Source organism: Microcebus murinus, chromosome 8, assembly GCF_040939455.1.
Source record: "Microcebus murinus isolate Inina chromosome 8, M.murinus_Inina_mat1.0, whole genome shotgun sequence".
Taxonomy (NCBI): domain Eukaryota; kingdom Metazoa; phylum Chordata; class Mammalia; order Primates; family Cheirogaleidae; genus Microcebus; species Microcebus murinus.
The window spans coordinates 64,485,137-64,500,269 of NC_134111.1; the positions used below are offsets into that span (position 1 = coordinate 64,485,137).

Consider the following 15,133-nt stretch of genomic DNA (forward strand, 5'->3'; position numbering starts at 1 on the left):
TAATTCTAAAGGTATAATATTTTCAGAGGACATATGGAAGGTATAATTTCAATGAAGGATCTCAGAATTTTATTTTATTACCATTTCTCAAAATGCAATAGAAAATTTAGTTTCTATAGAAATAAGTCTAAACTAAAAATGTGGATTTAAACAAAATTGATCTACAAAAGCTTTTTAATTTGATGAGGTCACATCTATTTATTTTTTTAGCTGTTGTAATTGTTTTGGGGGTCTTCTTCATAAATTCTTTGCCTAAGCCAATGTCTGAAAGAGTCTTCCCTACATTTTCTTCTAGGATTCTTAAGGTTTCATGCCTTAGGTTTAAGTCTGTTATCCATCTAGAATTGATTTTTGTAAGAGGTGAGAGGTGGTGATCCAGTTTCAATCTTCTGCATGTAGCTATTCAGTTTTCCCAGCACCATTTATTAAAAAGGGATTCTTTCCCTCAGTGTATATTTATGTCTGCTTTGTCAAAGATTAGATGACAACATGTGGATGGTTTTATCTCTGGATTCTCAGTCCTGTTCCAAAGGTCTATGTCTCTATGTCTCTATTCTTGTGCCAGTTCCATCCTATTTTAGTTACTATAGCTTTGTAGTACAGCTTGAAGTCTGGTAGACTGATACTTCTCAGTTTGTTCTTTTTGCTTAAGATTGCTTTGGCTATACAAGGTCTTCTATGGTTCCATACAAAGCATAGAATTATGTTTCTAAATCTGTAAAGAATGATGCTTGTACTTTGATAGGGATTGCATTAATACTGTAGATCACTTTAGGTAGCATGGACATTAAGACTGATGGAAACTATCATACTTGCCCACAGTAATCACTCTCAAAAAGGTACCCATATGTATATGTCTGGTATGTCTCAAGTAAAACTTTACAAAGCTAAAATTAACCATAATACTCTCTTAATATCCATTATAGGAGACTTAGAAATAAAAATTTTAAAGTCAAATGCTTTTCTAAATGTGTGTGTGTGTGTGTGTGTGTGTGTGTGTGTGTGTGTGTGTGTATCATAATGCTTCCCACTAAAAGTTGCTCTATACTTCTTTGAGGTTTTATCTCTCTCTAGAAACAGATAAATTTTGGGAAGAAACAATGTCCAAAATGTTCTGGTATTAAAAAGTTACTACAGAACAGGGCTATGAACCATCTAAACTTCTCAGATATTTTTAAAGAAAACAAATCAATGTCTTTTAAAAGATGGATTCATTGCACCATCTTCATATAAATACAATACCTGTCTTACATTAGCAGAAACCCAGTGCCATGGTGGCTATTTTTGGTGGCATAGTAAGATCTTGTCACCTAACTTGGTTAAACCATTGCCACTCATCTATGAAAACTTATACTTATTTGCATAACCATTCATTTATTAATACCCCTTTTTCCTCCAGAATTATCTAAGATGGTTCTGAGACATTGGTAGGTGCTTGAAGCAGAGCTAAGCCGTTATATTGAGGTTTCATTGAGGTTTTTATATAATTACCTTGGAACCAATTGCTCCAACTTCACCTTTAGGGCCTTCAAGGCCTTTGGTTCCCTGAGAAGAAAAATACAAACTTGTATCTGCATCTTGTTTTACAAGTTCTCAACAACATACAAGAAAAACCAAAAATAAGCTCATGGAAAGTGCCTTATGAAAAGAATCCTCAAATTGAAAGTTGTTGCTCAAAATATTTTCAAATTCTCAACCTTTCTAGAAAATTTATTTAAAGAAAATTAAAGCAAGGTTTTCACCTTTAAATAACATTTTCAACTTGCAATGATCTCACCTTTCAAACATTTGTGACTTCATAGAAATTCAATCTATAGCTACAAATAAAAAAAACTTACAGTAGCTTTAAAGGAAACACAGTTATAGAGTTCATATAGTTATAAAATATTAGTTATTATTCAGGGTGATATTCAAAATATTTGAAAAGTAGGATGGCAGCAAACATTCTAATCAGAAGCTCAACTACTCAAAGCAGAGGCTAGTCAGTGTACACTGATTGAATATCAGCCTTGCTTTCTGATAGATAGATATTAATAGATATTGATAGAAATAGACTTCCTATAGTTACACAATATAGTAATACAATGGCTGTATATTAATGATCTTGAATTATTAAAAATCATTCTATTACCATCCACTTCTGTGTAGACTGGGCCCCTGCTGTGACCTAATGTACTCTCTACTTGTATCATGTCACTTTTTCGACTATGCAGTGATAGCCTACTTTCTCATCTGTATCCCTTATTAACCTGTAGCTGCAGGCCAGAGACTTTTCTCATTCATCACTATATACTCTTTGGTAGCACAGTATCTGGCACATAGTGAGAACTTAAAATATATTTCTTTATAAAATAAAATGAAATTCAAAGGAAATATAAAAAAAAACATTGTGATTTCAGTAACTACAGATAAATACTGCAACCACAGCCAATGAAGGACAACTGACAAATGGAATTGTAAACATTTTGAAGGCAATGCTCCAGAAACCCTACTCAGTAGACCAGGACATCTGAGGATGACAATGGATTGAACTTACTCGGTGACCCTTCAGGCCTGGAAGACCAGGAGCCCCAGGAAAACCTCGAGCTCCCTAGGGAGAAAAATTAGATAAGACATCTTAGAGTCATTAAGCTTAATATACTTTTTTTCCCCCAAAAAAATATCTGCTACACAGTTTTTCACCCATATACTAAAGAAGATAAAAAAGCAGTATGCTTTTGTCTGTCAAAACATATCTGGGTGATCAGAAAATAGCAAAGTACATATGCTGTCAGAAATAGAAAAATGAAATATGAAGACATGGGTTAATGTCATATATTGATCTAAAGACATTTTCAAATTTTCAAGTGATATTGTGTTATAATTAGTAGCAGAAAAACAAACAAGAAAATAAGCATGAATCAACAGGGTTAGCACCTGAATTGTCTAGGCCATGGCATAAGAAAAAAAAAATCTGGGGAGAAATTTAAGAGAAAATATGCTTTCTCTCCTTTACATTATGTTTTATTTGTGACAGAGAATAAATGCATTTGTAGCAAAGCAAAGTGTATTTTCTCTGAACTTTCAAAAATTGGCAGCAGAATGTGATAGGAAGGATAGTATTATAATGTGATCAGGAAAAATTTTTTAATGAAATGTTTAGGAGAGGCTTTGTAGGCTACAAAGCCTACAAACAATCTAGTGATTGTTTAAAACACTAAATGAGGAAATAAAATATCCAACAGAAAGGAAGGTCAGGAAATATGAAAATGGCTTTGTTTCTTGACCCAATAATTTCTTAATTTTGTGCTAATTCCATGCATCTTTCACCTAACCACATTAAATAAAAAACAAGAGAAATACAAGAGAAAATCAAATCCAATGCTATGATTATTTTTAGATAATACATGGAACATTTTCCTTATACTCTCAAAATAGATGATGACTCAGTGACTTAATTATTTATGTTCACTGACTACATTAATTTGCTTTCGCATTGAATTATCATTACCTCTGTCACCAGTACATTGAACACCGTGATAGCATAGACTAATTGATGCTATCAATTATTATTAATTTCCAAATCCCTGGAACTTAGCCTTATGCCTGGTTAATGGGCATTCAATAAATAATCATTGGATAAACAACTGAATGCATAAATGGTTCAATATTTTTAAATCTAATAGCACTTTACCTAAACCTTTCGAAAGGAACTTCTCTTGTCTTAGCACAGTCCTACACAGATGGCAAAACCCTTCCACACTGCAAATCACAGGCTTCATTCACTACTTACTAAATGACTGAATAAGCAACTCAATAAATGAAATTCATATGGTAAAATCAAAGCAATAATTCCTCTATGACCTCTTGAGGGGAAAATATTTCCTTAGTGTTTTAGGGGGTTTCACGGTAATGATACATCAAACCATGCTCTCTGAACAAATGAAGCCCCACTAATTCTTCTGTTTATATAACCCTGCTTAGGAATTCTTTCACGTCAAGAACTCCCTTTAAGTTTATCAGCTGAAATGCTCCCTTTTACTGAGATTTGTCTCTTTACCCTGAGCAGGCAACACAGTACACACCCATCTAAGCCTATAGGGGAATTACTGAGCTATGTTATTTCAAATAATTATTTAACTTCAGCTTTTACAGTCTCTGAGGGAAATTCTCATGTGATTACATATCCCTAATATAACAAGAAAATGAACCAGATGTCCTGATGCTCGTAAAAAATTCTCATTCTGCTGACCCAGGACTGTCATTACAGCGTTGAGCTTGCAGAGTGCATCTGTGCTGAGCTGGCAGGGCACCTTTCCTCCCACGGAGGGCCCACACTGAGAGTATGTGCACAAGGGCAACAGGATGCAGGAGGTTCAAGCCGGGATTGGTCAAAAAAGACATCTGTGCAAATGACTAAACCTCATGCCTTTGTCTGCCCTTATTTCCCAGGTTGATGGGGGAGGAAAGGAAAGAGAGCAGGGAGCTGGGGGATTGGTTTTATGCTTGAAACTAAATAATCTTTAGAGTCCTGTAAATTCTCATAAAAGATAAGCATTCATTTGTTTTTAAAAAATTCCTAGCATTGAACCTCATCAACTTTCACAAAATAAACAGAGAGTAATGTAGTACTGTTGTATTCAATGGTGGAAACATTAGGAAATTATAGGAAATATAATAACTAGGAGGCTGAATGTGTAAGGGCTGTTGGGGAGGAGAAACACAATGAATAGGAAAGTTCTAGAAAGAGTTTTGCTTGCTTATCATTCTCTAATTTTGTCCCCCCCCCCCCTTGCCTGCGTAGCACATTCCAGGAAAGGGTCTAGCAAAGTAATGTGAGTGACAACAGACAGGTGGGTTTAGAGTATGGCAAAGTGGCCCGGGTCCTGAATTCTGGCCATGTGGGTTGCAAGGGACCTACCCTTTTATTGAGCCAAGGAAGCAGAAAGCAGCTGCGTTAGGAGGGCTGGCAATCAACATATCTTGTCATGAAATTTTAGGGCCCAGAATATTCATCAAGAATTTCAGCCAACATTAGGGTTTGGAGAGCAGCCACAGAGGCTTCCTGTCCATAATATATAGTCCCTAGCCGATAAAAGAACAAGTCAACAAACTTTTCTTCCCAAGTATTATTTAGACACTTGGGACAATACAAAATAAAAATATTTTAAAAAGATAAAGCAGGCCTAAGATGTGAGTTGTAAATAGGTCAGGCTGGTGACTCATTTTCTGAAAAAATTCTCCTCTTTTCTGAATAGTCTAAAAAGTTGGTACTCAATTTGAAAAGTACTCATGTTAGGTTACAATATAATTCTCTGACTTTAGGAGGGCTATTTATATGGTGCCAATGCAAAGCAGGGAAGTGGAGTTAGCTATCACTCCAGCAAAATGTTCTGTAACATTTTCCATTTTGACTGAAGGGAACATTGCTTGGTTGTCTTCATTTACTTAGGGTCTAAAACATGTGCATACAATGAACTGCAAGTTAATTTTAACATTATTTTTTGAAGTTTGTCTTTATGTCATATTGACAAGCATAAACTTACCGGAGATCCTGTAAATCCCACTTCGCCAGGATTTCCATTTCTACCAGGTTCACCCTTTATGAAAAAAATGCAAGGGGTAGAGGAGGCAAAGAGGGATTAAAAGGTCTTCCCTGAGACTAAATGATAAATAAATTGCTAATAAAAAGTCTTCTTCAGAAAGCTTAGGTGAAATGCTCTAAGCAGTGTTAAAAAAAAAACAACTAGGCTCTATTCCTGATATCAGTCTACTCTAACAAGTTAGTTCGTGATGCTTTCATTAATTTATCCAGAGGAAGAAATGGATATAAATTATCCTGGTCTGATCTAGCTCACCATTTCTTGAACATCAAAACTTACACACACACACACATGCACATGCACACACATATATACTATAAAATTCTATATGACCACATAACACTGAATTCAAGCATTGTTTCTTAAAATACCCCTGGCTGTTTCTTTCCTTGTGATAAAAAAAACAAAAGAACTAGCAGAGATATTTTTCAATGGCCAATCAATGCAATCTTCTTAAGTAAATCTTATGACTCACGAAGAAAAAATATTTACTTGGTTTAGTATCACATAGAAAGTAATGGACTACCCATAATTTTATCCTCAACTTTGGTACAATTAAAGAATCTAGAAAAGTAAGTCTATTATTGCACACTGTTGTCTGATTACATATTCTTACTGTCAAAATCTGGATTTGAGTCTTAACTTTAATTAAAAATCCAATTGAAGAAATCATTTTTTCAGCCTTGGGGAGCTATATTGACACTATATTACTAATACATTTAAAAAATTTCCATGTAATGAAAACCTCATAATGCTGTATTGCCATCTGAGCAATGTATTTTTCTTTCATATCATTTCAGTGATGTCACCAGTGAAGGTTATAACTACTGTGATAACAATTCTAGTATCTCACGGAGAAATCTTGATAGTAAGCCTGAGGAATACAGGAAGATACAGTACTTAATAATATAATACTACCAAAATTAAGAGCCCTAGTAGATTTTTATAAAATTCCATCCTGCATTTTCCAGTTTATACTAAATTAAATGGAAGCTAAAAGGGTGGGGAAATTAAATGGAATTAATGCAGAACATTCTTGTTAGCTCCTTTTTAGACATTTCAAAACTTCTAAGCAAGGTGGAGAAAGGCAACTTACATCTTCCCCAGGTTTCCCCTGAGGGCCCTCTGGTCCACGTGCACCAATTGGACCCTAATAACAAAACAAAACAAAAGGAAATAAGAAATATTTATCTCCACCTGCCAATTATATAATCCACAATATTGTTTAGACAAATAAAAAATACCAGAGAAAACAGTTTTAGTAATATTTTGAATTTTATGTTGTATCCCTCAGACCATGTGCTCAACAGAAAAAAGCAGTTTAATTGCACAAATGCAAATGTCTCAGTACTGTCTACTGAGCATATTCAAAGCCTTTGAATTTAAATACTCTGCCACAAGAAACATGTAGCTTAAGTACGGTCTATAGAACAGGATTCCCAATCTGGATGGCTATTTCCTGCTACATTAGAGAAGACCTGAGAAAATAAATAACTCATTATTTGAGATCATTATAATGGTGGACCCACATGTAACTGGGTTTACATGCTTACTTGACATTTACCATTGGTCCAGGTTCACCAGGTTCACCAGGAGGTCCTGAAGGTCCTGCACTACCCTGAAATTGAGAACAAATTATATATACAGACAAAATACTAAATCCTATATTCCCTACAATATATAGTGTAGTTAGTTGTTCAGACTGCTGGCTCTGCCACTTTCCAGCTATGTGATTTTGGGCAAGTTATTTAATCTGTCTATAACTCAGGTTCCTAATCTAAAAATGAGAATAATAGTACTTCATTAAGCTGTTATAGCTTTTTAGATAATTAATACATGTTAAGAACCTAGAAAACTGCTGGCATAGAGAGAGTGCTCAATCAATGGTAGTTATCATCATCATCATCTTTTTCATCACCATCATCAACCAACTTTTCTATTCACTAATAGCTGGAAGTAAAACTCCACACACATGATAATGACAGCATGATAACCTTGATTAAGCTAAAGATTATTTTCTTTCTTTCTTTTAAAAAATGTTTTCCTAATGTCTGCTAAATTACTACAAAAATAAAATAGCTCTACATTACTATTTTAATGGTATTTGATAAGTGTAGAAAGTATAATGTTCTTCCTAAAGATTCCATGGAGCAATCACTTTGTTATTTCTAATAAACCACATGATGATGGCCTTCTATTATCTAATTTGATAGACTTGGCATTGGCATATAACCAATTGTGAGAATTCTCATGACATGAGATAATGAACTGTTATTTCAAAAGTAAAGGCACATAATTCTTGGTCTTGTAGGTCAGTCACATAAAGAACTCAGATGATAAAAATTTAGCATCATGAAGAAACCTTGAAAAAATATTGCTTTCTAAGTGAAGGCAAATGATCTAAAACAGCACATTCAAAGTAAACATTACAATATACAATTCAAGGTCAACTAAAAGCAGTCATGGCAACGACTTACTTGCTGTCCTTGTAAACCTTGTGGTCCTCTTGGGCCAACAGGACCCTTAAAAAAATAAGAAAAATAATTGCATACTATTCACTACAATTGTGTCAAATATTTCAAAAGTGTTGAGTCAGCTTTAGAATTTAGAGAAGTGAAGCTTTAACAAGGGAATGATGACATTCTCCATCTGTACTCACTTGGAAGGCAGCTAAATTCAAAGAGATTAAAGCTTAGGCAACATTTGGGATGGTTTCATACATATCCTCAGTGTCATAAAGAGAAATAAACAATATGCCTGTACACACCCAATGTCTTTAGGACAAGAACACCCACATGTGTAAAGCAGCAGTCTCCAACCTTTTTGGCACCAGGGACTGGTTTCAGGGAAGACAATTTTTCCACAGAAGAGGGGAGGGGAGGATGGGAGGGTGGGGGCCTGGAAGGGATAGTTTTGGGATGATTAAAGCACATTACATTTATTGTGCAGTCAAGCCTCTCTGCTAATGATGATCTGCATTTGCAGCTGCTCCCCAGCGCTAGCATCACCGCCTCAGCTCCACCTCAGATCATCAGGCGTTAGATTCTCATAAGGAGCGCACAACCTAGATCCCTCGCATGTGCAGTTTACAGTAGGGTTCATGCTCCTGTGAGAATCTAATGCCCCTGCTGATATGACAGGCAGTGGAGCTCAGGTGGTGATGCCAGCAATGGGGAGCAGCTGCAAATACAGTTGAAGCTTTGCTTGCTCACTGGTCGTTCACCTTCTACTGTGCAGCCCAGTTCCTAACAAGCCACTGACCAGTCCTGGTCTGCTGTCCGGGGGTTGGGGAGCACAGGCGTAAAGGGTGGTGGTTCTGTTAAACCAGAACATCCGAATGAAGAAAAATCTTGGCAAGCACAAAGTAATTATTAAACTGCCTATTTAATTCTTCAGCTTCCCAGCAGATAACTCTTATAACTTAAATAAATAATTTGAATTATTTATCAACAATAACGACTAGATTATTTTGTCCATTTAAATTTGTCTGGAGCACTGAGTTTTCTGCATTATTCCTTTTTGTCCCCACAACATATGTGGAAAGTATCCACACAGACTTTCTTTCCTCGTTTAAACAGGAAGTGATTATTACACTGAGGCATCACAAAGGGAAGAAAAGGAAAATGCAATTCTAGAAAATGTGTTAATTTATGTCTGTTATCATTTTTTTAATGTCACACTTTTAAAAAATCAACTTTATGCTTATGCCAAAACACTTAAATTTTTATATTGAATGGATCAGATATTTTAGCTAGTAAGAAAATAAAGGTTTCATTAAAAAAAATAACATATAATTTAAACTCTAAATGGATAAAAACTTATATACCTCAGAAAAATACTCCAAGATAATGATTACATGATGTCATACCACCATTAGTAACTTTAAAATGTACAAACAATGTTTAAAATAATCATAATGCTGGACTAAATGATGGGTAGAAGGAGTGGTTATCTGTGGGGTCTGACTTCATACTTCTTAGTGCTTGCAGTTTCATTATCTGGAATGCTTTTGAATCATGTTATGAGCAAAAAAGCCTGAGAGAGTTGGTTTGAGAGCGTTAATTCATTCAGTAAGATTGCATTGCTCCCAGGTGAATAAGATTGCAAATACCTAGGTAAAAGTACTTGCATAGAAAAAAAAATGGGAATCTTTTTGACCATTGAAGAAATTCAAAGAGGATAAAAATGACGAGAAAGCCCAGCCAGGAAACCTCAGAGTTGTTGAGATAAGGCAGCCAGAGAATATTAAGTATAAAATGATAAAAATGAAAATAGCAAAACATCTCATTTAAAAATTTTGCCAAATCACTATTTCTAACAGTACCATAAAATAGTTTGTTTTTAATTTATAAAGGTATAGGTTTTGTTATTGTCATGGTGGTTATACATCTTAAAATCCTTTATTTTCTTCAAATATTAAATGAAATATGCAGACAGCCCTTTGTTAATGTAAACAAATACTTTGCCTAATTATGAATGGGACACCACTGGTCTTTTAACTGGCACATACTAGGGTTTGATAAATAAATTAAATGAATGATGGATGGATGTGTTTAAGAAGACACATGTTATTTTTTGACTAACTCAAGCCTCTCTTTTTATCATTATTTTTCCATAAATACTTTGATTATCAGTAACATTCATGCTTACCACAGAGCCAGGCATGAGTCCTACTTGACTCCCAAGTCCAGATTTTTCATCCAACCCAGCCATCTGAGCTGAGAATGGCTGTAAAAGCAATGTGTTGACATTATTTTCACAATAAAAGACATTCATCATACTTTTTAGATTGAGCAATGTACACTTTCTGGAATTCTTATAGAATGACTCTTCTGAGAATCATTTTAAAGCATGGAAAAAGATTCAAGCTGTTTTTATTGTATGTGCTTTTGATCAACTATTCTGCCCCTGAGTATTGTACAAGTATGTTGCTTCAGAACAACTATTGCAATGGGACAAATGTCTGGTACTTGATAAAAGCCAGGGTCATTCTGATAAGTACTTAGCCAGTCTAATTGATTTCAGGTTTAAATCTCTTTAACTGATTTCCTCCCACAGTTAGAGTATAGAGCCAAACATCTGAAAAAAAGCCTGATTTTTTTAAAAGCATTTATTTGTCTTAAAGATTCCAGATTCCATTTCAGACTATTTGTTTAGATGATATTCTTTTTGCTTTGTTCATGGACAGTAAACTTTAAATTGTATTTATGTAAGTTGATAAAAATTTTATAGTCCTTTTATTGAATCCCTGAATGTCCCAAGCATTAGGAATAGTTTTATCTATTATCTTTCATAATTAAAAAGCCCTGGTAATCAAACTGGCCAAAATTGCTTATATACATCTCAGTAGTTATATTAATTTCCAAATTTTAGTGGGAAAGAATTTTTTTTCTTGAGACAAAGTCTCACTCTGTCTCCCAGGCTAGAGTGCAGTGGCATCATCAGAGCCCACTGCAACCTCCAACTCCTGGACTCGAACAATCCTCCTGCCTCAGCCTCCCAAGTAGCTGGGACTACAGGAACATGCCACCACGCCCAGCTGATTTTTCCATTTTTTGTAGAGATAAGATCTTGTTCTTGCTCAGAGTGATCTCCAACTCCCGGCCTCAAGTGATCTTCCTGCCTTGGCCTCTTGAAGTGCTAGGATTACAGGTGTGAGCCACTGTGCCTGGCCAAGAATATGTGTATTTTTAAAAAAATAAATTGACACTTTCTTCTACAATCAGTTGAGAAACATGTATGAACTATTGTAAGACAAAAATTGTATTCAGATTCCATATATTTCCTTTTTATGCTATCAATCCACAGGCATACCTCATTTTATTTCACTTCATGGATATTGCATTTATTACATACTGAAATATTGGGGCAATCCTGCATCCACTAAGTCTATTGGCGCCATCTTTGCAACACCATGTGCTCATCTAGTATCTCTGTGAATTTTAGTAATTCTCACAATATTTCAAACTTTTTTATTATTATTGTATTTGTTATGGTGATCTGTGTTCGGTGATCTTTGATGTTACTATTGTAATTGTACCACAAACCATACCCATATAAGACAGTGAACTTAACTGATAAATATTGTGTATTTTCTGCCTGCCCTACCCACCAGCTGTTCTCTCTCTCTCTCTCTCTCTCTCTCTCTCTCTCTCTCTCTCTCTCTCTCTCTCTCTCCAGGCGTCCCTATTCCCTGAGACACAATATTGAAATTAAGCCAATAACCCTACAATGGCCTCTAAGTGTTCAAATGAAAGGAAGACTTGTACATTTCTCACTTTAAAGCAAAAGCTAGAAATGATTAAGCTTAGTGAAGAAAGCATGTTGAAAGCCAAGAGAGGTCAAAAGCTAGGCTTCTTGTGCCAAATAGTTAGCCAAATTGTGAATGCAAAGCAAAAGTTCTTGAAGGAAATTAAAGTGATACTCTAGAGAATACACAAATGATAACAAAGCAAAATAGAGTTTTGCTGATATGAAGAAAGTTTTAGTGGTCTAGATAGAAGATCAAACCAGCCACAAAGTGCCCTTACACCAAAGTCTACTCCAGAGGAAGGCCCTAGCTCTCTTTAATTCTGGGAAGGCTGAGAGAGATGAGGAAGCTACAGGGGAAAAATTGGAAGCTAGTAGAAGTTGGTTCATGAAGTTTAAGGAAAGAAGCTCTCTCCATGACATAAAAGTGCAAGGTGAAGCAGCAAGTGCTGATGTAGAAGCTACAGCAAGTTATTCAGAATATCTAGCTAAGATCATTGGTGAAGGTGGCTACACTAAACAACAAATTTTCAATTTTGATGAAATAGCATTATATTTTAAAAAGGTTCTATCTAGGACTTCCATAGCTAGAGAATAAAAGTCAATGCCTGGCTTCAAAGCTTCCAGGGACAGGCTGACTCATTTGTTAGGGGCTAATGCAGCTGATGACTGTAAGTTGAAGCCAAAGTTTATTTGCCATTCTGAAAATTCTAGGGTCCTTAAGAATTGTGCTACATCTATTCTGCCTGTGTTCTCTAAATAAAACAACAAAGCCTGGTTGATAAGCACACCAGTTTATAACATAGTTTACTGAATATTTTAAGCCCATAGTTTATATCTTTTTCTCGGAAAGAAAAAAATTCCTTTCAAAATATTATTGCTCATTGACAATGCACCTGGTCACCCAAGAGCTCTGATGGAGATGTATAAGGAGATTAATATTGTTTTCATGCCTATTAACACAATATCCATTCTGCAGCCCAGGGATCAATGAGTAATTTCAACTTTTTAATCTTATTATTTAAGAAATACATTTCATAAGGCTATAGCTATCATAGATAGCGATTCCTCTGCTGAATCTGTGCAAAGTAAGTTGAAAATCTCCTGGAAGAGATTGACCATTCCGAATGCTGTTAAAAACATTTGTGATTCATGGAAGGATGTCAAAATATCAATATTAATAAAAGTTTGGAAGAAGCTGTTTCCAACCCTCATGGATTAATTGGAGGGGTTCAAGATTTCAGTGGAGGAAGAAGTAACTGCAGATGTGGTAGAAACAGCAACAGAACTAAAATTAGATGTGAACTTGAAGATGACCAAACTGCTGCAATGTCATGATAAAATGTTAATAGATGAGGAGTTGCTTCTTATGGATGAGTAAAGAAAGTGGTCTCCTAAGATGGAATCTACTCCCAGTGAAGATGCTGTGAACATTGTTGAAGTAACCACAAAGCTTTAGAATTTTCCATAAACCTATTTGATAAAGCAGCGGCAGGATTCGAGAGGATTGACTCCAATTTTGAAAGTTCTACTGTGGGTAAAATGCTAACAATGTTAGCAGTCCTTTAGAATTAACAGAAAGAACGAAGTTCATAGAGTCCAGAATTGATATTGAGAAATACAAATAATTTGAAGCAAGACTTTAAAAAAATGCTACATTGAATTTTCCAACAATCCTCTGTGGATTTATTAGCTTAACTGCTCTTAGAGTCAAATGTCAATATCTGAACTGATGCAATTTAAGATCTAACATTACATTAACAATTTAACACATTGACTGCCACACTAGAAAAAAAATGTTTTCCTTGGGGCTATGGTGCTTTATTACGAAAAAATAGAATAAACACTTTGAAAATAAAAAGATCGTTTCTAATTTAATGAAAAACTTGTTATATGTTATCGTTTTCTGTGTGTGAATTATATGCAACTTGAAAAATAGTTCGTGTGGTTCCCAAGGTAAAGAGATGTGTGAGTTACATATGCTTCACGAGGGTCCGGACTCAAAACTAGTGTTAGTTTAATACAACTCACATGAAGTAAATGTGTTAATGCATTACCTACACATAAGAGTCAACAATGCACAAAACTCACCCTGCTCACACCATCGGGTCCTGGATGGGACGGATGTCCTGGAGGCCCAGGAGCACCAGGTTGACCAGGAACACCTGGTTCTCCATCAATTCCCTGAGGACCACGAGGACCCTGGAAAAATAAGTCAGTGGAAATTACAACCCACTGCTAAGCATATACTTAGTAAGATGATAAAAGCACAGACTTCTTGTGATGTAGTGTTTTTTTATTTTAAAAATAAATGGCAATCTAGCCACCCACGGCAATTTCATCAGCCACATCATACTATTGATTTCAACACTCTGGCTATTTCAGCACTGGTTTGAGCATCTACCATTGGAACATGGGCTGGGTAAGAATTTCACTTGATGTGTTCAACCCCCAGTAATTAGCTTTCTAAGAATAATTATAAAATTGTTTTCTGTTCAACAGTATTCTATAATGAGCTTCCTTATTTGGTTGAGTTTTGGTGTTCAAAGGTATTTAATCAACAATTTCTAAATTCACTTTTTTGTCTTAGATTACAGTTAATCATGTATATGCTTGCTTAACCTCGCTCCCCCTTCAAAAAAATGTGAGGACTCCTTGATTGGATTTTGCGGGTTTTTTTCATCTTTCTAATTGTTTAGTGCTTTGCATAGTTCCTGGAACATAATGGACACTCAGAACATGCATATTACATTGTCACATTTCAGTCCTGTTTAGTACTTTAAGTCGTGCACACTTTATTCTCCTTCCCACCCTCAGAGGTAGCTTAGACCAATGAGAAATTTGAGGCAAAGACACTGTGACCCAGCCAAGTCTAGTCCTCAGAGAAGTGAGCAATGATTTCTAGCTGCCAAATCCCACCCTTCTTCTAACCCACACTCTGAAGGCAGCTTGGGGAACGGCCACATGCTCAGCTCTGGAAATGCTCCATCGCATAACCTCATCCTTCCCACAAGACATGTCAAGTATTTTCTGGCTCTTTAACCTTGAGGAGTCTTGACAGGCTTTAAAAGGGAAGGAAGGACCAAAACTGTTGTAAGGCAGTATACTTTTTATAATTAGAAGCAGATATCAAGAAAAATATGGTAAATGGAGTTTAACAGTAAAAGCAGCCTCTTGTGATTAAACATGAGAATACACACTGGCCCAGAGTGCGCAATTCAAACATGAGCTGACAATGCAGAGGCCGTAAAGAGGACAAGCTGAGGTGGAGGGCAGTTTGTATGATGGTTCCAGGAAGGGTG

At 35.6% G+C, this 15,133-nt stretch overlaps 1 protein-coding gene across 1 annotated transcript in view; it reads right to left on the reverse strand.

The window, feature by feature from the left end:
- COL5A2 (collagen type V alpha 2 chain) overlaps positions 1–15,133 on the reverse strand; it is a 140,925-nt gene that overhangs the window by 44,678 nt on the left and 81,114 nt on the right. The window contains exons 7-14 of the mRNA XM_012777011.2: positions 13,923–14,033; positions 10,233–10,310; positions 8,060–8,104; positions 7,147–7,200; positions 6,679–6,732; positions 5,526–5,579; positions 2,537–2,590; positions 1,492–1,545 (exon numbers count right to left, since the gene is read on the reverse strand). Of these exons, the coding sequence (XP_012632465.2) occupies positions 1,492–1,545; positions 2,537–2,590; positions 5,526–5,579; positions 6,679–6,732; positions 7,147–7,200; positions 8,060–8,104; positions 10,233–10,310; positions 13,923–14,033 (504 nt within the window). The remainder of the gene's footprint in view (positions 1–1,491; positions 1,546–2,536; positions 2,591–5,525; positions 5,580–6,678; positions 6,733–7,146; positions 7,201–8,059; positions 8,105–10,232; positions 10,311–13,922; positions 14,034–15,133) is intronic.